Below are 24,068 nucleotides of genomic sequence, written 5' to 3' on the forward strand. Positions count from 1 at the left end.
CGACAGCAAGTGTGAAAAATCAGGACAGGGGGTGGGGGGTTGTAAGAGCCTATATAAGAAAAAGACCCCAAAATCGGGACTGTCCCTGTTCCCCCCCCCAATCTGGTGATCCTAGTGTGAACAACTTTAGGGAGGGAAACTGGTGTCAGGTTAATTGCGCCTTTAACTCCCTGCCGGGGTTTTCTCAAGGGCTGCCCTCGAGCCTGCTTCGCTCCCGGGGCAGGGAGTTTCGGCTGCAGTTGCACCGGACTTTCATCCCCACGCAGGTGAGGCGGAGTGAGCCCCGCACCTGCCCCGTACGTTGCCGGGTCTCCCAGGGCGCGCGCTCCCGGGCCGTGGTTTTCTGCTGGCGCCCGCCCAGAGCTCACAGAGCGGCCGGGGTGGGGGGGTTTACGGGCAGAAGCGGCACCCACGGAAAGTAAACGCCGCCCTCGGCACGAGCCCCCGCGCCAGGCCCCCTGCAGGGCGCGGACCCATCCCGCTCCACGGCAGGCGCGTCCCCGCGGCGCGTCCCCGCGGCGGCGGCAGGGGCGGGGCCGGGCGGTTGGTGCGGTTTCCTCTCTCCCCCATAGGTGTTGGCGGCGGCGGCGGTGACGCGCCCGCGCTCGTGAACGCGCGCACCCCCCCTCCCCGGCTGCGCTGGCAGCGGCGGCGGCGGCTCGGCCATGGCGGACCTGAGCGCGGAGCGGCTGTGCTCGCTGCCCGGCAACTGGAGCTACGGGATCAGCCAGGGCGGCCGCCTCTTCTTCATCAAGTGAGTGCGGGGCCGGGCCGGGCCGGGCGCGGGGGCGGTGGCGGGGCTGGCGCTGACTGACTGACTGACCCGGTGTCTGTGTCGTCCCCCCCCCCGCAGCGAGGAGGCGAAGAGCACGACCTGGCTGCACCCGCACACCGGAGAGGCCGTGATCACCGGGCACCGCCGCAGCGCAGGTAACGGCCCCGCCCGCCCCCCGCCGGGGCAGCGACCGCAGCCCCCCCAGCCCCCTTCCCTCCCGAGCCTTCGCCTCCCCCCGCCCCAGCCATTTCCTCCCTCCGACCCCACCCCAGCCTTGTCCTCACCCCACGCCCGCCGCTGGCCCCACCCCCTGGAGCTGCCTCACCCCGGCTCTGTTCCCCCAGAGCCTCTTGTTCACCCCCCCCAATCTCCCCCCCCCACCGCTGCCGCCTCCCCCGTCAGAGCCCGCACAGCTGCATCCTCGCCCCCAGACCCACCTTACCCCCAGCAGCGCTGCTTCCTCATCCCTCCTTTCGAGACCTTGGCACCTAAAGAGAATTACAATAGGTGTATTAGAAATGCCTAGGGAGAGCCCACTAACTATAGTCATCTAGAAACCTTCCTCCCCCCGCCCCCTTTCCAATCTAGGCTGAGAGCGTGTGCGTGTTTCTTAGTGACAGAGAAGGTGGCATGGGTAGGAGGAAAAGGGGCTGAAGCATGAGGAGTAATTTGGGGGTGGAATCCGTCTCTTCTGTGGCTGCTGTTTGTTCCTCTCGGGAGAAACAGCAGCAGAAGGAGGTGTTGGAGGAGGATTTTCAGCAGACGCTCTGGAGACCCAGAGCCAAACTCTCGCTGCTGGAACTGCACGCAGGCTGCAAATGCCATTGGGAGGCTGTGTGTGTTTATAAATGCAGTTGTTTTCGTTCGTGTAAACTATGGGGTGAGAGAAGGAGAATCTGTAACTGAGCAAGTTATTGGAGTAGTCCTCTTTTGCATTCAAGAGGTTCTTTATTTTAAAATATCACGCAGGATTATTGAAAAACATTGACTATGCTCTCTCCCTTTCTTCTTTTCCTGTGAGTTGGGAACAGTTGGGGGAGTGGGTTTCTTATTTTAAATCTCCCTACACTTTTAGCTGACGTGAATAGTTGTGAGTTATAACCATGAACCTTTGAATTGCAGGAAGTAGAACCATTGGTTTCATGCTCTTCCCCTGTGTAATTAGCATTCATATTAACTGAGAAATTATCTTAAAGCCGCTATGAAGGGGTAAAGCAGCATATGTACATGAGTTACATTTGCTGTGGACATTGCTGCTAGTCACACATGAATTCCTTGTTAAATAACTGTTAATGGCTCTATTGAATCACTGATGTTTTATCCTAATCACTTAAATGCTTGATTTTTATCTCTACCTCCTTGTTTGCCATTATCCTCTTTTAGAGGAAACAGTTTTGTTATGCAGTATTCAGGTATTGGTCTAAAAGGGGAGTTATTGGCAGGTAAACTTAAATTTTCTTCTAACATTAGTGTGAAGTATTTTCTGTGTGGTATCATGTACATATGATAACAGATGCAGTATCATGTACAAAACAAACCTGTATCTGTATTTTCCGTTTTAATGTGCACATGTGTTCATTCACTTCCCGTATGTAGACCAAATTTTGTAAGTTATTTTGGCTGACTTTGGTTTTGTAACCTAAATTGAAGTCTCAGTCTTAAGGAGGGATTCTGCCCAAATAACCGATCTATGTGCACTTTTGCAAAAAAAAGTCATTCAAATATTTTACACTGTTAGCAGGGGATTGATTGTCTTCTTTAAAGTCCACATTCCTTGAGAGTTGAGGTAGTATCTACTTTGTGAGAGTACCAGTCATGAGAGACTTGTTCTTTCTGCATGTGATGGCCATTCCTGTTTACACTGGAGAGGCATCCTATTGGTCCATACTTTCCCCATGTCTTTTTATCAGAAGTCTCTAGATCCTCCCTCCCCACTCCCCCGAGACTACGATATGTCATGAAGTGATCTTTAAATAGCCTTTATTCCCTTAAATCCACACAAAATCCCCATCTTTTACAGGCTCGGGGGCAGATACCTGAAAGTCACACTATCTACATGTTAGGCGCTTAAATACCTTTTAAGGTATCTAATACCTTTAAAAATCTGGCCCTCAGTTTATTCTATCAAGATTTTACTTCTCTAGATGGGGCTTCTGCCTTGTTGACTCATTTTGCTTAGGAAACTGATACTCAACAGAGGGAAAAAATAAGTCACCTCTTTCCCCCCTAGATGCTCATGAGGTAAATGTATTTTCATGCAGTGTTGAACAGAATTGTAAACGCTGCAAGAAAGTTGATGTGTGTGTCTTACAGACAGTGCTTAGTGATGTACCTATGCTAATATAAAACAAATATCTTCTGTGGTGTATTTTAAGAGATATCATGCTTGTTAGGGTGCATGTGACTTATGCGCACTGCAGAACTTTGTAAATTGATTTGCTTAAATCTTTACCTTATCAAGTAATTTGGAACTACTACTTTTTAAGATTAGGCCTGCAACAATTTCAATCATTGTTTAAAGAGAAGGAACACTTCAGGGTTTACATATGTCCTTACCTGAATTACTACTTCTGAAAATGCTAATCTAATTTACATTTCACCATTTATATTGTTTTCACACTACAGGGAATGGTTTAAGCCCAGACAATTTTTTTTGTTGACTCTGTATAAAATCTTTAACAGTTTGAATTTTGTTTCTCTATGTAGACAAAGGTACATATTAGCCAGGTATGCACATTGCTGTAACTCTGCACTAGTCTAGCCTATAAAACTTATGATGTATCACTTCTTGTTTTCTAGACTTACCCACAGGTTGGGAAGAAGCATATACTTTTGAAGGTGCAAGATACTACATAAAGTGAGTTGAATGATAGTTTGTCAAGATACTAAAATTTGAAATTCCTAAGGGTGGCTGTATATTATTCTTAGTGAGTACATTTTAATTCAGGATTAAATGCAATGCTATGAATAATCACTTTAAAAGGAGTGTGCACTGTACTATAGCAGAGATAACTTTTATTTAGTTTATTCTACATTGTGACTGCAATGATTTCTTGAACTTAATGTCTAGGTATTTTTTGTTGAGCACTTTAGGTGCAGATGGAAACTATCGTATGTGGTACCCATCTAGCAAGAAAGCCTGAGTTTGTGTACGTATGTGCTTATGTGATGTGTGTATCTAAAAAGTTTTCAGAAGGACAGTTTTTAATTTTTTTTCTCTCTTGTTGGGACAGGATTCCTGGCTACCAAACATCATATTTATAGTAATTACATTTTAAAACCACTAAACCATCAGTTTTGGTTTTAATCTGATTTTTTCTTTTATCTTACATTTTTTTCAGAAATTCTGCAAAAGAAAAAAGTCTGCACTTACCATTGTGTGCTTAAATGTGTCATATTGGAACTTTAGCACAGTTCTCAAAGTAGTTTTTCAAATGTCTGTCTTTGATTAATGAGATGTTTGTTTTTGTGACTTGACCAGATTTTTATAGTAGAATAGAATGAATTGATCCTTAAGCTGTTTTCAGAATTCTTTAGTTTATTAATATTTGGGTCGAAGAAACCATGTCTCTCCCTGCCTCCCACCTCCTTTTTTTTAAGTCCAAAGTAGGTGTCAGATCTGTGCAAACCTCTTAAAACCTTTTCAGTGTGAGGTGAACAGAATATTTTACATTGCACCCCCCTCATGCAAAAAACCAAAACAAAAAACCACAACAACGTAAAATATAGAGGAGTGCATCCTCCTCTTCTGTTCAAGCTTAGGCATTCCAACAAATTGTAAACATCTTTAGACTTACTAAGGTATTTCTTAGTGTATTGTGGTCTTATATACATCCCTTACTTGCATTAGTAGTGTATTAATGGGACAACTCTTATGAGTAAGCACCACTAATGTAAGAACGGTAGGCTACTGCCCATTTTTCTACTATTCTTTGCAGTTTTCTTCCGTGAATGTTGAGGAAGGTATTTGATATTTAAGTTGTGCCAGATGGCAAGTGACTGGTAGAATATAAATGCTTGTATTGATCTGACCCACTGTATAAATCTTTTAGAACTGATTTTGAATTTTCTGATTTTGATTGTAATAGCAAAACTTGCAATTGGAATCTGTATCAAGCTATATTAAAAGGCCTAATTGTTGATGGACTGTGACTTGTAGTTCTGAGCAGCTTGATTGTCAATATTAAAATGTTCTTTCCAAAGGCTACTCTACTATAATGCATTCATGCAACTTTAGGTAGAAATGCTGTAAAATGAGGCGATAAAGAAATAAAATGTTTAAAATTGCTCTGAACTGTGTCAGGAACCTGCTAATTAAGAACCATGCTGTTCATAGTGAGCACATTTTTGCAAATGTTCAAACTTACAGCTCTTGTGGCACAGGATGTTGTTAGAAATGCTATCTGAAGTATACATTGCTGATGGTACTTTCAACACCAAATAGTTAAATATACCTACTGCATCTCTGCAGTGAAATGCACCATATATTCTCAATGTGCTTGACATGTTATAGCAGTATAGTAGTGTATCAGTTTATACTTTAAAATGTGAGGGATGAACAATGATGTTCTTGGCTTTAGTTTGTGTTCATTGTTTGTAAATGCAGGATTTGAGACTATTTACACTTTTATACTATGCTGGCTTTTTTCCCTAAGATTTCCTACTATTCAGCTCCACAAGCATTGGCAACAATGAGTGGTATAGTAGACAGGGTACCTTAACCAGTCTTGTCTAACTTGTGCAGTGCAAGTCTGGATATGTTATAATGTGGCTGTCTGAACCCAAACTATACTTGTGCTCCCACAATTGCTGGAGAATAGGGGTTGTTAGATGGGAAAGGGAGGCGCTAGTATGGACAAGATCATAGTGTGAGGCAGTTTTCACTGTAACACTACTCGTGAATATTTTATGTGGCTACATTGTTTTGATACTCTAAAATGAACTAGTCATCTTAATGACTATTTAACACTTAGAACAATAGTAGAAAATAAAATATTAGACTCTTGTGGATTACTATTAAATAAGAAAATAGGAAAAAGACAATTTGTTCCGTTTTTTTTCCCAGTTAAAGGTTGTAAAAGAGATGATGATCCTAAGTTGTATTTAAACAGGGAGTAGGCGGAAGTTAGTGGAACTCTGTGTTGGTGTTTTTAGCCGTGCACTTGTGTAAATTTTCTCTATGGTATGGTAATGTATTCCAAGAGAAAATAGGTGAAAATATTTATTTGTGTTAGGAAACTTGAATGTAACTTTTGAAATATGATTTCAAATATGCTGGCTGAGTTAGAACAGGGGTGGGCAAACTTTTTGGCCTGAGGGCCACATCTGGGTGGGGAAATTGTATGCAGGACCAGGAATTTAGGGCTCAGGGCAGGGGGTTGGGGTGTGGGAGAGTTGCGGCATGGGGCTCAAGGCAGGGGTTGCGGTGTGGGGTGCAGTTGGGATTTGGGGTGCAGGCTCCGGCCTGGCGCTGCTTACCTCAAGCGGCTCCGGGGTGGCAGTGGCGTGCAGTGGGGCTAAGGCAGGCTCCCTGCCTGGCCCTGCGCTGCTCCTGGAAGCGGCCAGCATGTCCAGCAGTGGCTTCTGGAGTTGGGTGGGGCAGGGGACTCTGCTACGCGCTGCCCTTGCCTGAGGGACCAACCCTGAAGTTCCCATTGGCCATGATTCCCCATTCCCGGCCAATGGGAGCTGCAGGTGGTGGTGCCTGCAGGCAAGGGCAGCGCACAGAGCCCTCTTGCCTGTTTGCAGGAACGTGGTGCTGGCCGCTTCTGGGAGTGGCGCAGGGCCAGGGCAGGCAGGGAGCCTGCCTTAGCTCCGCTGTGCCACAGGCTGGATTGAAAGCCCTGACGAGCCGAATCCAGCCGTAGTTTGCCCTCCCCGAGTTAGAATATTGAATGAATTTTTTAGAAATGCTGTGTAATCAAATTGAGGTAATAAGAGGAGAATATGCATCAAGCAAATCTTAACTACATGCTTAGGACTGGCATTAAACAAATGTCTCAGATTACATTCTGTATTGAAATGTGATTATTTAAAGAACATTTTTTGTTGGGGTGCATATTTTCATTTTCAGAATAAGTAAAGTTTGTTATTCCATGTTTCTATTTTAGATTTTCTGCTTGGCTTTGGGTCTATGCTAATTTTATAGCACAGATAGGTAAATAGAGTTCTGTTTGCTCTGGGTAATGAGGTTCTGTCTGAAGAATTTGAATAAGATTTATTTAATGAGTTGGGAGTAGGACTTTGAACTGTCTTGGAATTTGGGTTAGTAGAAGAAATCCAATACTGAAACTAAATAGCATGGTAGAGGTACAGGCTGTCTCTTTTTACTGTGGAATGTCAATGGCCAAAGCTCATTGCTAACTGAAAGCAATATGTTTTTCCAATCTGTTCAGTATTTTATTAGTCTACTTCATTTATCAGTTTGTTGTATACTTCAATTATTTAGAACAGCTATTGTGGCACTCCACACGTGTGTTGGATCACATTGTTAAAATGACTGTCTCTTTCATGCATGTATTCTTTTTCCTGAATAGACTTTACATACTTCTGTACATGAAAGTTGTAAAATTAGACATGTATGCAGTCAGCTCTGCTTCCTAGTTAAAGAAAACTGAGCTGTTAAGTAATTATGACGTGAGACATGGCTTGCATGTAAACTACAGTTTGCCCCCATTCTTTTTAGTAATTGTACACTTCTCTCTGAAAAACACTTTCGCATGTAACAATTGTTTGTAGAATTAATACTTCCAATTATCACTTGCATTTCATTTCAGTTATCTCACTTGTTAGGTAAATACTTTCACATGGTATGTTCAAACAAGTTAAGATTAAGCTAGTATGGACAAATTTAATTTGCATAAATGAGCTCAAATTGTGGCAATGAGTGCCATAGGAATGCCAGTAAATTTAGGGTTTGAGCTAGTTGTATATCTTTGTTAAGAGCTGATTGTCAGCGCTGGAAAGTGAAATGTTCTAGAATAGGTAGTGGCACTGCAAGCTTAGATATTACAGTGCTCATACAGAAGGGATGCAAGGGATGTTCAGTTTGTCTCAATTCATTCTTGATTGTGTGCTGCTGAGAAATCTGTCTATACTATTTGGGTAGTGTAAGGTGTCAGTTTTCCCTTGCTGAGAAATGCAGGTGCCTGTACACTAGAATTTGAGCTGAATCTAACTTATTTTACATGACCACCAATTCCTCCAAATACCATCAAATGCGACTTCCAGGGAGAATAAAACTTGGGTTTCCTTTAGAATCTGAGAGGCTTGCAAAAATTCCAGAATTTCTTCAGAAAGGTTTTTTTTTTTTTTTTTTTTTGTATCCCACTCTTGGACTTGAGTGTTAGTTAGATGTCTTAAGACTTGAGATTCGGCATATTGCAGAAACATTAAAGTTTTGGTGTTAAGCTACAGAAGTGCATATCACGTGTAATGCTTCACGGATGGTAAGCTGCATGGATCTGTGCTACGAGTTGCGTTGCTGCAGCAATTCCAGTAACTGAAATCATAGAGTAAGTAAGGGCTGAGGGCTTGTCTACACTTAGTGCTACAGTGCCATAGCTGTGCCACTGTAGCGCTTCAGTGTAAGCATTACCTATGCCAAAAGGAAGGATTCTCCTGTTGCCGTAGGTAATCTACATCCGCGAGAGGTAGCAGCTAGGTTGACAGAAGAATTCTTATCAGACCTAGCACTGTCTACCGGGACTTAGGGCAGCTTAACTGTGCTGCTCAAGGGTGTGGATTTTTCCCACTCCTTAGTGTACTTATGCAGAGCTAATTTTCTAGTGTGGACCAGGCCTGAGTTTTCATAGACTTCAAAGTAAACACCATTAAGATGAGTGAGAATTTTAGTGGTGGTAGAGTAGTGTGACTGTAGACTCACAAGACAACAGTGCATTGGTTTCTGTTGCCACTGCTATCATTGCAAATGAAGACTCTGTGATGCAGCTGGACCTGTGATAGTTGCAACTGGTTAGAACTTGCCTGAACTATTTTCTTTGGCCAAAAGGTTTAGTTAAACCAGAGCAGAAATCCTGTGTGGGCATACTTAAACTGATTTTAAACCACCTTTATATAATTTAGCTTGCATTGGTAAGTACAGCTCTGTAAGCAACATTTAAAATCAGTTTAACAATGTGCACACAGAGCTTTGCACTAGTTTAACTAAACTGTTTTTAAAAGAAACCTCTTTAGGCAAACTGGTGCAAGCGTCATGTAGACAACGCCTTAAATTTGCCTGTCTTTTCTGTAGCCCTCCTGCAGCTCTAGCGGCAATAGACTGGTCGGGAGAACTAGTATGCACTAAATCAGGGGTTCTCAACCTTTTACTCTCTGAGGCCCCCCTCAATGTGCTATAAAAACTCCAGGTCCGGTGGGGGATGGCTCGGGGCAGGGGCCTTGGGCATAGGAGTAGTTTGACTTCTATTTTTTGTGGGGGGGAAAGGGGGCAGGGGCCAGCAGTCCAGAGAGGGAGTGCCACCTCCACCCCTGACTCACCTTATCAGGCCATCTGCCTTTCTGGGTTGGGGTGTGGGGTGCAACCAAAAATTGTAACCCAGATGTGGAGGGCTTAGCTCAAAAAGTTTGAAAACAGCTTAGGGTGCAGGGAGGGGGTGGCTAGGGGCGGTGTGTGAGCAGGGGGGTAGCTCAGGGCGCAGGGATGGGGGTACTTGGGGCTGTGTGCTTGGAGGGCTCCCCTGTGGTCCCTGTTCCCATAGGGGTCTGCCAGCCACAGAACTGGGGTGGAAAGGGGGCTGGGACTCGGGAGCTGAGGAGCAGCTTCAACCCAGGGCACCAGCAGGAGGGGGAGGAGGAAGTGCTTCGGCTGCCTGCTCGATGGCACCTGCCAGAGCAGGGGGGAAGGTGTGGTGCTGCCCTTGGGACTGCTGTGCTCTTGCGCTGTAGGTTTTGGGGGGGGGGGAAGCAGTGCCCTCTATGCCCCCAACTCTGCCTATGGGTTCATGGCTTTTACCCCCACAGGGTAATGCTGAAGCCCCGAGCCTCCTGGCTTGAGCCCCGCAGGCGGCGCTAGAGCTCGGGGTCTGGGTTTCAGCCATGGGGGTCCGTGGATCCCTTGAAAGGGCTTGCGGAGCCCCAGGGGGCCGTGGACCCCCGGCTGAGAACGGCTGCATTAAGTGTTAAGGTGTGCATCACACAACTTGGAGCTCAGCCCCTGAGCTCCATGTGGCTTTTGTAAGGAATTGCTCTAATTAAGCAATTAATGGCCAATCACTGATTTGGTTGCATTGGTGTTTACCCCGGTGTAGATAGGCAAGATATTATAAGCCCAAGTTGGACAGAGAAGTTGTACTAGTGCAAACTGCAACATGTAGAGGTTTCACATGTCTGTGCTTAGGGTTTGTACCATATAGATACATTTGTGGGTACAGTCCTCAGAGTAGATGGATCCTGAAATTCAGAAGGATAAGGGATTATAAGTAAAAAGGATTGTTCTGTATGAAGCCTAGTCTGCTCTTAAAAATTGGATCCATTTAGTTACATTACTCAGGGCTGTGAAAAATGTCATGCCCCAAGCACTATACTTTAGGTCAGGGATCGGCAACTTTTTGCACGTGGCCTGCCAGGGTAAGTCCCCTGGCGGGCTGGGCTGGTTTGTTTACCTGCTGCGTCCGCAGGTTTGGCTGATTGCAGCTCCCACAGGCCGCGGTTCACCACTTCAAGTCAATGGGGGCTGTGGGAAGCGGCACGGGCTGAGGGATGTGTTGGGGATGGGGAAATGGAAGAAGGCACAGGGCTATATGATTTGACAGGGAAGTTTTAAAATTAAAAAAAGAAAGCTATGCTAGTTTGTAACTGCTGGAGCTTACTACTGTTCCCCTTCTTGTCCCTGCTTCGCTTTGCTTCGCTTCCTTTGTCTTAAGTTCAGTCTCTGTCTACATTGTGACAATTAGCTGTTAATTAGAACACTTTAGTTAATGAGACCATGCTACCTATGTGTGTACACAGTATCTAGTGTATTACGGTCTAGATTGGCCTTGACCACTACTAAATATATTTTAAAAAAACCAAACAAACCAACCACCCAACAACTAATATTCAAACATACCTCAGAGGTATTCCTTGGTTCTTTCTCTAGTGGGTGGAGTACTGAACATGAAAATCAAGAAAATAGTTGTACTCTATGTACCTTTACACTGTGTGTGATATAAAATGTCTTATTCATAGTAAGGATGGCCTTGAAAATTAGGTGAAGAAAATAAACTAAATACCTGCTATTTCTTATTAGTATGTAAAAATGCAGTATTCAGTGTAATCACGTGTGCTGTAAAAGCTAAACTTCTCTCTCTATAGCATATTAAATTAACTAAAGCTTCTCAATATGAGATTAAAATTAAATTGAATTAATTGAGAAGATGCTTAAGATACTGAAGGCTGCATTCTATTAGCCAATTAATAATCTCATTTAATCAAGTTTAAATGGCTCAGTAGTTTTTGTAAAAGGTGATGCTTCAGTCTCAACCTCAGTCTTAGCTGTTATTGAATTGGTAATGAGGAGGGTGAATATGCTTTGTTTTGGCATTACATATGAAAGGAGGATAAATAGTGAAGCAAATACTGATCATAACTTTGTGTGGGCTAGTGCAGTTATGACCACAGTGATGCATTGATTTTTCCGTTAGAAAAATATAAATCTGGACTAATTTGCACACCAGTATTTCTGTTGAAGACAGAGAACAGGAAACTAAAAGGGAAGAAAAACCTCTTTGGTGCTTAACTAGTATTGTCATCTTTTTCCCTAGTTTTCTAGTCAGTTCTTTCAGGACCTTTCCTTCCTTTCCCCCAGCCTCCATGCCTCTTTGGAAGCCTCCTCGGTAAATTTTTCTGTCTGAAATGAAGTACTAAAAGAGCTGAATTGGCAGCCCAGAAACTTTGGAATGTGTTAGAGTAGAAAAATAAATATTTGATGTAGTTACTCTTCAGTGAAACCTTTTCAGATCCAAATGTTAGCCTTCATCCCAATATACATTTTAAATTTTTCACTTTAAACTCATTTATTGTTTTCTAATCTGAGTGTTATAATTTATTACATTGGGTCAGAAACCAGAATCTGTCCTGGTGCTGTGATAAGCCTGCTTTTCCTGTATATGTTCTACAGCAGTGCTTCTCAAACTATCTGATGTGGCGGACCGACAGGTTTTTTTCCCCCCAATTTCCCAGGGACCGGTACCATATTTCCCAGGGACCAGTGCCATATTATTATCATTTTTGCATAGGCACGTAGCACATCAGATCAGGAAAAACTAACATTCTTCACTGTATTAATTGGAATGGGAGTGTGGCGTACATGCGGAGATGTTCCCATTTAAATACATTGAAGACTGACTGAAAGGCTGTGCATCTGGGCGGATAGTATAAAATGACTAGATCCAAGAAAATATTATTTGAACATTTGTAGTAATAATAATTTATATCAGAAACAATATGATGAATAAAATAAAAATTGGCAGACATTTTTTATTTTGTTTATGTATCAGTATTATAATATGTGCTTCTGAAAACATAATATTTAATATTGTTGACTTTTATCGACTGATCATTATTCTTGGTGGAATTCCGGTGTGATTTTTAAATTTATACTATTATTTCTCTTTCTTTTCTGGAAACTCGCCACGGACTGGCACCAGTCCACGGACCACCACTTTGAGTAGCACTATTCTACAGTGTGCTGGCTCTTGTTGTTGTTATAGCGAATTAATGTCCATTATAGCAGAGGCACAGTTTGGTTCAGGCTAAACTGCCATGTCTGTCCGTGTGAGCACCAGTGAAGTACAGGGATTGTACCTAGTTGGAAAATGAGCCCCAAAACCCTAGCTGCTTGGGATTCCTGCCAGGGTGCTGTCTGTATGTGATTATCTGTTTTTATATCCTTTGTCAAGTAAGTTTGAATATTGTTTGCTCTTCTTCCCTCACTGTCTCCTTCAGAAAGGAGGTTGGGGGAGGGACGGGGACAGCATATTCTCACTCTCCACCCCAAACAGTTGGAGGGAAAGTGGTGATGAGGTGCAAAGGCACTAGTTGTTTGTGGACTGGGGGAAGGAAGCACCTCATCAGTTCAAATCTGTGAGGTTATCTTTGATACCTAAAATATGAAAGTTTAGATTAATAGAAAATTGAAAGCTTAAACACCCCAACCAAACTGCCAGGGAAGACTTGCCAACAGGAGTAGGTCAGTGTTTTTTGTTTTTTTCCCAAGCCCTTTTAAAATATTGCTCTATTATGTTGTGAACCCAACCAGTATTGTCTTAAGTGCAGGAGAACCGGGAAATTAAATCATTGTCCACTTTTAAAATAAGTGAAATGAGAAAAAAGCAAACTACAGTGTAAATATTGGAAAATAACATTTATTTCAGTTAGTATACACATGTCAATGTTTGTACATTTGTTCTTTAGGGATCAAGGTAGTTAAGTTGACTTACTGAATTTTGTTTTTGAATTTTAGTGAACTGAGCAGTTTTTCCTTTGGAATATCTTAATATCAGGGTATAACAAGGATAATTAAAAAAAAAAAAGTTTAGAACATATATAACCCAAGCAAATGCTAGCTTAGCACAAACCCCTACAAACAAGATGTCTTTAGATTGTGTTAAACCTACATCCTTTGGGCATATAAAATTGTGTCCAAGTGTTCCATTCAAACCCAGGAAGTCCCTTACTGGAAAAAGGATAATTTTTTAAAACAAGATTTTGAAAACTTATATGGCAAACATCCATTTTTAGTAACGGTAAAGCAGTTTGTGAAAACAAGTTCCAAAATACTTATGATTAAAGATATTTTAGTCACTTGATATGGACTGTTTTGTCTAGAACTACTTGAGGATTATTGGTAGGCAGAGATACTTTATCCAGCAATCTACCCTTAATAAGTTAGCTTATTGCAGATCCATTTACTACCAGAGTTAGCAGAAAGAAGCACTTAATGACTATAATTTTGTATGTTCTTAGCTGAAAACATTGCAGTATGTCGAACAAATATCTTGATATTCAAATATCTTTGAATATGAAATAACCAAGAAAAATATTCAATAAATATTTTGATTTAAAATGCCATCTTAAAAGCCTTTTGAGTAAATAATTTTAAAGCAGAAATATTCATTTAAGATTTTCTTGTATGCTTGGCCACATATTTGACTAAGTAGAACCACTAAAAATTATGGTGCATTTCTTGCACAATCAGAACATAATTTCTGATACTTTCATCTGGGTTGAACTACCAGCTAAATATTATTCTGTAGCTCATTTTGTTGCAAATATTTTTTTGTCCATAGATTTTACACATGTATTAAATGCAGTATGGGGTCCAGGAATTTTTATTTGTTTAAAATGGTCTTGGAGAATGTCTTTCTGAATGTATTTAAAAAAAAAATAGCAACTAACTTTCCTGTGCATCTAATTTAGAGGAAGAAAGCGTATAGACCAAAGTATAATGCAATACAATACAGGGGTAGTCGATAGGCAGACCCTGGAGCAAATCTTGACCGCCAGATGCTTTTGAACAGATTGCAAAAGCTTTTTATTTACTCATGTTTTTTATATTTTATCTGGAATCTGGACCTTGACTATACATTGACAAAAAAATTTGGACCTTGACAAAAATAGATTACCCCTGTTATATATGAAACACCAAGCAGTGTTTTTAAAACCCATTAACTTAAAAAATGAGGAGGAAGGGTCTGTTGTGGCTAAGATAGATGTATGGTGGTTTTTTTGTTGTTGTTTGTCCCGTCCCACCCCCCCCCCCCAGGTAGTGAGGCCCAAAACTAATGTTTGTTGCTGTTAGTTTTGCTGACATTAAAAAAATTTAAGAGATACATAATACAGTTCCTCGAAACACTAAAATTTCTTGGTTCTGACCCTTAATGGAGACAGATATGGAAGATAATTATAGAGAACCACCAACAAAAATATATATTTGAGCCATCATTTTCATAATTCAGAATAAGGTTATTTAATAGCTATTTTAACAGCATAAAGATAAAATAGGTTAGATGCATATATAACTTTTTTTTTATGATAAACATCCAATAGGGAAAAAATTCATTAGCCTCCGTATTACCTTCTAACCTGATTTGGGAAACAGTTCTTACAGAAACTGATGAAGATTCTAACTACATCCAGTTATCTATACTTGAATTATTAATCAGTGTTTGAGAAAATGAATGTTTTTACATTGAATGTTCAGAGAGGATTTGGCATTCAAATTAGAATCCTCTTGTTTATATGATAGAAATAACTGTCCAACAGGCTTATTGAATCACATATCTAAGAATATTTTCTTAGTGTCATAATTAACTATTGCATTCAATATCCACATTACAAAATCCAGCCTTGACAATGGAAAAAGACATAATTAAAATTTGTACCTGTAGAGATTTGAGATGGTTTGGAGTCTTATAAACCTATGCTAATTGTCTAAGGCACTACTACCACTTTTACAAAATTTAACACTTACCTCAACTTTATTTTTCAAGGTTCTGTTTTATCCAACTGTCTCTAACTTCTCCTCTTTCCTCCTTCATTGAATTTCAAGGACAAGATGTGACCAAAGAAATGTTATGTGGTTGATCCACTTAAGGTGGTACCGGTTTCTTGAGATGATGGTCCATCATACACAAAACTGACTTGCCGTTGATCCTCCTGTTGTCTTTTGCCATAATGCATAGAATCCAGGAAAAAGCACGTGATTGACCCTTCTTGATGAAGTGGCTTAGCAGTCCTGGCACAGTGTCATGTTGTCCCCCACCCCCAGAGAGAGAATGTTCCTTTCCCTCTTCTTCAGACTGTGTCTGAGTACAGAATTAGGCTGGCAGCTCTGAACCATAGAGGTTCCACTGTAAAGTGTCTGTGGTGCTCCGACAGGGAGGAAGTGGGATGAGGGGTGGGATGCTATTCTGCCATGTAACCTATCTGAGAAAAGGTGACCAGATCTTCTCCTTCAGTCTCATCTTTTTATGCTGTTGTTCTATTCAGCAAATCTAATTTAATTGAAGTGATTTCAGGAAATTTAAAACAAACTCTTCAGCAAAGTTTACATTTCCTTACAATGTTTGCAACCCAAAGATTGCAAAATATTGAATGTATTTAGAGAATCGGCAGATGAAACTGACCAGAAACAAAAATGAATTTTGTATTGTGTTCACCTTGGACAATAATATCAGATAGTGAACAAACAGCTTAAAGGTGAAAAATGCAGTAGACTTGAAATTTTCAGTTTTAATAGTATCTTGCATTATGAGTGCTGCAGGTAAAATGACTTATTTCTTTCCTGTTAGTCCTCTGGTACTTGTGGATCCTTTCATTTCCAACAGTGGTTTAGTGCTGTGCTGGGAGAACATGTATTAAGAGGCGTTGAACTCTCTTACATGAACATTATGTTTCTTTTTCACCAACCCCCAAATTACATGGAATTGGGTGGTATAGTTTTATACATTGTAACTTAACATGAGGTCTCTTCCAACTCGGATATTCTATGAATCACTGTTTAAAATCAGAACAAAAATTAGTCTTTCATACGCTATAGGAAAAAGAAGTGAACGTTTCCAAATGGTGTCCTTGAGTCCCATATCTTGGAAAACATCCTGAGCAGTAAACTAAAGAGTTTCCAGTTGCTTTGTTGGCAGTAAAAAAAATTAGGGTGAGATCTAACATATTTCAGGTGAGTGTCAGACCTGTCTAACTAGAAATGCAGGCTTTCCAATGCCTTTGAGCATTCCCATTGTGCTTTGGACAACAAAAAGTCCTCCTGGATCCAGCAGCTAATTAAAAAACCAGTACTTTCCACCTCTCTTTGAATCTCTGGTTAGGGTCCTTAATTTTTGTTGCTGCAAAGAAATTCATGCTGATGAGCTCACAAGTTAGAATTGCAGCTGGAAAAGAATCCTTTTGTGATTTTTATAGGCAGGAGTAAAGACTTTTGTGAACAATAAAGGGGGTCAGAAGAATTCTGTTGAACCAAGCAGTGGCTTCCTGTGAGTTTCCAGGTGGAGCTTAAGTTTAATGTGTAAAGCCCTAAGTGGTTTGATCTTCAGCTGAGTGTGCACACCTGCTGCAGTATGACACAGGGAAAGAGTCAGTTGGCTGAAGAGCTTGGGCTAATAGCCTTCTGGTTTAAACAAGAGGGAGTTAGGGCCAGGAGGGTGTGGGCTCGGTGAGGGATCCTCTGCTATGTAATTTAGTTCACCCCTTCTCTTGTCATTCAAGATAATTGGGATTTGTTAACCTTTAGGGCAGGCTGAAAAGCACATGTACATACCTAAGCTTTTTAATGATAGGGGAGAATGTCATTTGGTATAAATATTTTAATCCAACTTGATTTTTATATGGTAGCTCATTGCACAGCTTCTACATTCTTATTGTAGGTTTTATTTTATTAATGAAAATAATGCTCAGAGAAGTTGAGAATGACCCTTTAATGAAATCCAGATAATCCAGAATTAGGGCTTTCATTTAATGCTTCATGCAGTGTTGTAGCTGTGTTGGTCCCGGGATGATATTGAGACAGCGTGGGTGAGGTAATAACTTGTATTGGATCAACCTCTGTTGGTGAGATACAAGCTTTTGTGCTTACACTGAACTCTTCTTCAGATCTGGGCAGTGTACTCTGTGTGTCACAGCTAAATAAAGTGTGGAACAGATTGTTCAGCCGAGTGGCTCTCAGCCTTTCCAGATTACTGTAACCCTTTCAGGAGCTGAATTCTCTTGTGTACCCCCAAATTACACCTCACATAAAAACTATTTGCTCACAAAATCGGACATAAAAATACAAGTGTCACAGCGTGCTATTACTGAAAAATTGCTTACTTTCTCACTTTTACCATATAATTATAAAATCAATTGGAATATAAATATTGTACTTAAATTTCAGCATGTAGTATATAGAGCAGTATAAAAGTCATTGACATTTTAGTTTGTACTGATTTTGCTAATGCTTTTTATGTAGCCTGTTGTAAAACTAGGCAAATATCTAGATGAGTTGATGTATCCCCTGGAAGACCTTTGTGTACCCCCAGGGGTACATTTACCCCTGGTTGAGAACCACTGGCATAAGATGTTAACACATTTCAAGAGACCATTCAAGGTAAAGTGGTCTGTTAACACCACTCCAGTCATAGTGGGGAAAGGAGAGAAGAAAAAGCTGGGGGTGGGGGGTGAAGAGAGAGAAGTTAGTTTATTGCAACAATCTATAAGTTCAGTGTATTCAGTCCATGATTTTTAGTATCTAGCAAAGTTATGAATTTAGGATCCTATGCTTGTCTTTTGAAAGTATTGTGTCCTCAAAGGAAACCTGCACAATGCCTAAAGTCATAAGGCCCCGCTCCTCTCAAAGTTTCTAGGTGGAGATTTTCTTTGCACAGACCTAGAGAGCAAATTGTTTCTGTGATGTGGGTCAACGATTGAAATTGGTCAGTTTTTACCCGGGGTAGTCTGTGGCACCCACTAAGTCTTTGGGAGACCCAAATTGTGAATGGTATTTCTTAGAATCATAGACTTTAAGGGACCATTATGATCATCTAGTCTGACCACCTGCACAATGCAGGCCACAGAATCTCACCCACCCAATCCTGTAACAAACCTATGTCTGAGGCATTGAAGTCCTCAAATCATGGTTTAAAGACTTCAAGGTGCAGAGAACCTTCAAGCAAGTGACCCGTGCCCCACGCTGCAGAGGAAGGCGAAAAACCCTCAGGGCTTCTGCCAGTCTGCCCTGGAGGAAAATTCCTTCTTGATGCCAAATATGGCAATCAGCTAAACCCTGAGCATGTGGGCAAGACTCACCAGCCAGACACTCAGGAAAGAATTCTCTGTAGTAACTCAGATCCCACCCCATCTAACATCCCATCACAAGCCATTGGACGTATTTACAGCTAATAGTAAAAGACAAATTAATTGCCAAAATTAGGCTATCCCATTATACCATTCCCTCCATAAATTTATCAAGCTTAGTCTTGAATCCAGATATGTCTTTTGTCCCCACTACTCCCCTTGGAAGGCTGTTCCAGAACTTAACTCCTCTGATGATTAGAAACCTTTGTCTAATTTCAAGTCTAACTTCCTGATAGCCAGTTTATATCCATTTGTTCTTGTGTCCACATTGGTCCGAGCTTAAATAATTCCTCTCCCTCCCTGGTATTTATTCCTCTGATATATTTATAGAGAGCAATCATATCTCCTCTCAGCCTTCTTTTGGTTAGGCTAAACAAGCCAAGCTCTTTGAGTCTCCTTTCATATGACAGGTTTTCCATTCCTTGGATCATCCTAGTAGCCCTTCTCTGAACCTGTTCCTGTTCATCCTTCTTAAACATGGGAGACCAGAACTGCACACAGTATTCCAGATGAAGTGCACCAGTGCCTTGTATAACGGTACTAACACCACCTTATCTCTACTGGAAATACCTCGCCTGATGCATCCCAAGACCACGTTATCTTTTTTCACGGCCATATCACATTGGCGGCTTATAGTCATCCTGTGATCAACCAATACTCCGAGGTCCTTCTCCTCCTTTACTTCCAACTGATGCCTCCCCAGCGTATAACAATAGTTCTGATTATTAATCCCTAAATGCATGACCTTGCACTTTTACTATTACATTTCATCCTATTACTATGACTCCAGTTTACAAGGTCATCCAGATCTTCCTGTATGATATCCCGGTCCTTCTCTGTATTGGCAATATCTCCCAGCTTTGTCATCCACAAACTTTTTTAGCACATTCCCACCTTTTGTGCCAAGGTCAGTAATAAAAAGATTAAATAAGATTGGTCCCAAAACCGATCCCTGAGGAACTGCACTAGTAACCTCCCTCCAGCCTGACAATTCACCTTTCGGTACGACCCGTTGTAGTCTCCCCTTTAACCAGTTCCTTATCCACCTTTCAATTTTCATACTGATCCCCATCTTTTCCAATTTAGCTAATAATTCCCCATGTGGAACCGTATCGAATGCCTTACTGAAATCGAGGTAAATTAGATACACTGCATTTCCTTTGTCTAAAAAATCTGTTACCTTCTAAAAGAAGGTGATCAAGTTGGTTTGGCATGATCTACCTTATGTAAAACCATGTATATTTTGTCCCAATTACCATTGACCTCAATGTCCTTGACTACTTTTTCCTTCAAAATTTTTTCCAAGACCTTGTATACTACAGATGTCAAACTCACAGGCCTGTAGTTGCCCGGATCACTTTTTCCCCCTTTTTAAAGATAGGAACTATGTTAGCAATTCTCCAGTCATATGGTACAATCCCTCAGTTTACAGATTTATTAAAAATTCTTGCTAATGGGCTTGCAATTTCATGTGCCAGTTCCTTTAATATTCTTGGATGAAGATTATCTGGGCCCCCTGATTTCGTCCCATTAAGCTGTTCGAGTTTGGTTTCTACCTCGGATGTGGTAATATCGATCTCCATATCCTCATTCCTATTTGTCATCCTACCATTATCCCTAAGCTCCTCATTAAAGACTGAGGCCAAGTATTTGTTTAGACATTGGGCCTAGATTATCCTTAACCTCCACTCCATCCTCCGTGTTTAGCGGTCCCACTTCTTTCTTTGTTTTCTTCTTATTTATATGGCTATAGAATCTTTTACTATTGGTTTTAGTTCCCTGTGCAAGGGAAAACTTGACATGACTTTTGGCCTTTCTAACTTTATCCCTATGTGTTCTGACCTCAATAAGGTAGCTTTCCTTGCTGATCACTCCCATCTTCCATTCTTTGTAGGCTTTCTGCTTTTTCTTAATCACCTCTCTGAGATGCTTGGTCTAAAACTCCTGCCTATGAATTTTCCCCCCCTTTCTTGAGATGCAGGCTTCTGATAGTTTCTGCTTCAGCCTCAGGTCCACATCCTGTATCTTAGCACTGGGCAGACAGCACACCCTTCTGTTCTCTGGATCAGCTCTGGTTACAGATATGTCTATTCTTCTCAGTAAGGAGTTCCCAGTCACATAGACCTGCCTTTTCCTGGTGATGGTGCGATTCTCTGGTCTATCCCCTGTTCCCTCTGGCTGCGAGTCCTCTCGATTCCTAGTCACCCTTGCAATCCCCTGCAACCCATCCTGTATCCTCCTGGGGCTCATGTTTGGTGTCATCTCCATTGACTTGTCACCTCTCCTTACAGGGCTAGCTGCTCTTCTCTTCTTCCTTGCCCTCTCATCTTCAGTGACCACCTGCTGTGCCCCTTCTTCATTTTCCAACTCCACAAACCTGTTCCTGAGCTCTCTTGCTCCTTCATTAGCCTGTCTTTTCCTCTGCCTGGTTCACTTAGTCACATGCTTCCACAGTCCACTTTCCTCACCCAGCAGTCTCCCCTCAGAGTTCTTTGGTCCTGCTTCCATCTGCAAGTCTGAGATTTTTCCCTTCGGCCTCATCATGTCTTTGCTCCATCATCCGCTCGAACCCCCTTCTAAACTTGACCAGAGTTTCCACCTGCACTTCAGATCTTTTCTTCCATCAGCTCTATCAGGCAGCACTTCATGCAGACAAAACTCTTTTCAGGTACCCCCTCCAGGATCATGTACATGCTGCAGCTTCCATATCCAGTCATCTTCATTGTGTCTTCCACTGCTTGAATCACTACAACTGCTGCCTCTGTATCTGTCATAGGCTTCCCACCTAAATTCTGTAAATCTGGGAATCACAGACCAACCCAAAACACCACCACCCACAGCAAAACAAACCCCCCAACAAGCACCAACACACTGCACGCTCCCTTCAGTACCCTGTCTGTTCCTCTGCCTGCCTCTCAGTCTTCCCCCAAACTCCCACTCAAACTCCCCTGTTTACAGCTCTGTTTGCTGGCTTCTATGTCACTGCAGCTGTCTCTTCGCTTGTGTAGATATGCAGTCTGGAAGGATTACAGTGCACTTTGCCCAGTAAAGAAAAAGGGAGGGTTTCTATGCAGCCAGTTAATGCTTGTCTGGATACTTTGAGGGAATGTGCCAATGCTGTTGTCCCTGGTGAATGTCCTACTGCTAACGTTTCTAGTCGAAATCTTTGTACACTGTGCCAGGGGTGGCCAACCTGTGGCTCCAGAGCCACATGCGGCTCTTCAGAAGTTAATATGCAGCTCCTTGTATAGGCACTGACTCCAGGGCTGGAGTTACAGGAGCCAGCTTTCCAATGTGCTGGGGGGTGCTCACTGCTCAACCCCGGGCTCTGCCCCCACTCCACTCCACCCCTTCCAGCCCCCTCCCCTGAGCCTGCTGTGCCCTCACTCCCCCCCAGCCTCCTGCATGCCACGAAACAGCTGATCGGGGGTGTGGGGAGGGAGGGAGAGGCACTGATTGGTGGGGCTGCTGGTGGGTGGGAGATGCTGGAAGTGGGTAGGGCGGAAGCTGCTGGGGGGATGCTGACGTATTACTGTGGCTCTTTGACAATGTACATTAGTAAATTCTGGATCCTTCTCAGGCTCAGGTTGGCCACCCTGCACTATGCAATAAAGATTGACCTCATTGCTTCCTACAAGTTGTCTGTTAAGTTATAATATGTTTTTATTGTAGGTGGATAAAAATCAGTGATTTAAAAAAAAAATAAAAGAAATCATATTTTATTTAAATCGGATTTTTTGATAATGCTTTTTGAGGGAAAAAAAATCTAAAGATAGATGTATTATAGCTCAAAGATCTCATTATGGCATAGGGATTATAAATTCTAATTCTACAGTATGAGACAACATGTTCATGTAATGTTTAAGAAAAGTTTTGTAAATGAGTTCCAATAGTTCATGGATTCGGGACCCAAACTTATGGAGTTAAATTACAAGCATTAAAAAAAGAATGGGACAAGCACTATCTCCAGCTCATTTTCTTGCAGATATTCTCAATACTTGGTATCAGGGTCAAACTTTAACTGCTGAATAAGAGGAGTTGGCTATGACATGGACATCCAGCAGTCATCCCTCCATAATGCCAACTACACCTCTACCCCGATATAACGCGAATTCGGATATAACATGGTAAAGCAGCGTTCCAGGGGAGCGGGGCTGCGCACTCCAGCGGATCAAAGCAAGTTCAATATAACGCAGTTTCACCTGTAACGGGGTAAGATTTTTTTGGCTCCCGAGGACAGCGTTATATTGGTACAGGTGTATAATAAGCTTCAGAGCTAAGGGTGAACCATTCAAGAAATGTATGTTTGTCGCTGCTGTTTTAAAGAAAGTCACACCAGTGAGCTGGTGGAAGTCATTTAAGCATTTGGATTCAGAGATTGTTGAAGTGATAATCTCACTTTTAACAGCATTAGCTTCTTCTGCTGGTGTGGTGTATTTTCTTCCTTTGGACTAATTCATTCCAAATTGAGATACCGTTTGGGACCTGGAAAAGCAGGAAAGCTTGTTTTTCTTTTCCAGAGTCTGAACAAACAGGAAAATGAAGGTGAAGATGACTGAGTTATCTGTAGAAGCCAATATTTTAAGTTTCTCATGTTCACCTGGCTGACATAGTCCATTTAATTTTTTTTAATTTCATTTAACTATTAGTTAAAAACAATTTTAACAAAAACAAACCTGATTTTAAAAAACTTGAATGTTTAACTAAATTCAAAAATTCATATGCTTGTTTTGTTAAATTATTATATGTTTGCTGTTGGGGAAAAAATCCTCCAAATATTAATGATTAAGCGTTGAATTGGAGATAGTTCGCCTCCCAATGACTTCATAAATATCTGTTTCAATTACCTTTGGTAAATGAAATAACCAAACAATCATTCATTTTCTGATATAGCTGTAAAACTAATCTGAAAATTTTCAAAATAAATTACTTTAAAAATGTATAGTGTGTACCTTCTAAAAATGAAACCCTACATCTATGAGTTGTGAAGAATATGTATTAAGGTTATAACAACCAACAAGAATGCACTTTCATGTAGAAATCCATGATTTAAATCGTGTTTTAAATCAAATCCACCCTGTTTTATTGCGAACACAGCAGAGTAGTCATCAGCTGGTGTAATCAACATTTTTATCAGGTGATGAGGACTTAGAGGGATGGGTAGGATAGGAATGATGAGGGGGTTATGGCTGTGGAAGGGGCAGGAAATTGGGGTGGGTAATAGGCAAGCTTTGAATTGGTTGTTTGAGAACTTGTATTTTATTTGCTCCTTTAATAGTGTCAGACAGAATCTGTGAGTGAGAATGAATGGGTTGTAAAAGGAGATGAAGAGCAGCTTGTATGTTTCAGCAACTGTGGGATTGGCAGAGTAAAGGTATGTGTGTTAATGGGGCATTTTAGAGCATTCCTGAAAGAGGGCAGAACCTTTCTGCATTTCCTGGTTTTGAGA

General features: G+C 41.6%; 1 protein-coding gene across 5 annotated transcripts in view; it reads left to right on the plus strand.

The window, feature by feature from the left end:
- The first annotated feature begins 529 nt into the window (after positions 1-529).
- Positions 530-24,068, plus strand: part of PLEKHA5 (pleckstrin homology domain containing A5) — a 304,813-nt gene continuing 281,274 nt past the window's right edge. The window contains exons 1-4 of one of the 5 annotated variants that reach the window (XM_044992782.1): positions 530-754; positions 854-930; positions 3,575-3,632; positions 4,117-5,032. In XM_044992782.1, the coding sequence (XP_044848717.1) occupies positions 666-754; positions 854-930; positions 3,575-3,632; positions 4,117-4,162 (270 nt within the window). In that variant the 5' untranslated portion in view covers positions 530-665 and the 3' untranslated portion in view covers positions 4,163-5,032. Of the gene's footprint in view, positions 755-853; positions 931-3,574; positions 3,633-4,116; positions 5,033-24,068 lie in introns of those variants that run through there. The other 4 variants (XM_044992772.1, XM_044992791.1, XM_044992750.1 and 1 more) reach the window with 4 other exon arrangements.

This window comes from Mauremys mutica, chromosome 1, assembly GCF_020497125.1.
Source record: "Mauremys mutica isolate MM-2020 ecotype Southern chromosome 1, ASM2049712v1, whole genome shotgun sequence".
Taxonomy (NCBI): domain Eukaryota; kingdom Metazoa; phylum Chordata; order Testudines; family Geoemydidae; genus Mauremys; species Mauremys mutica.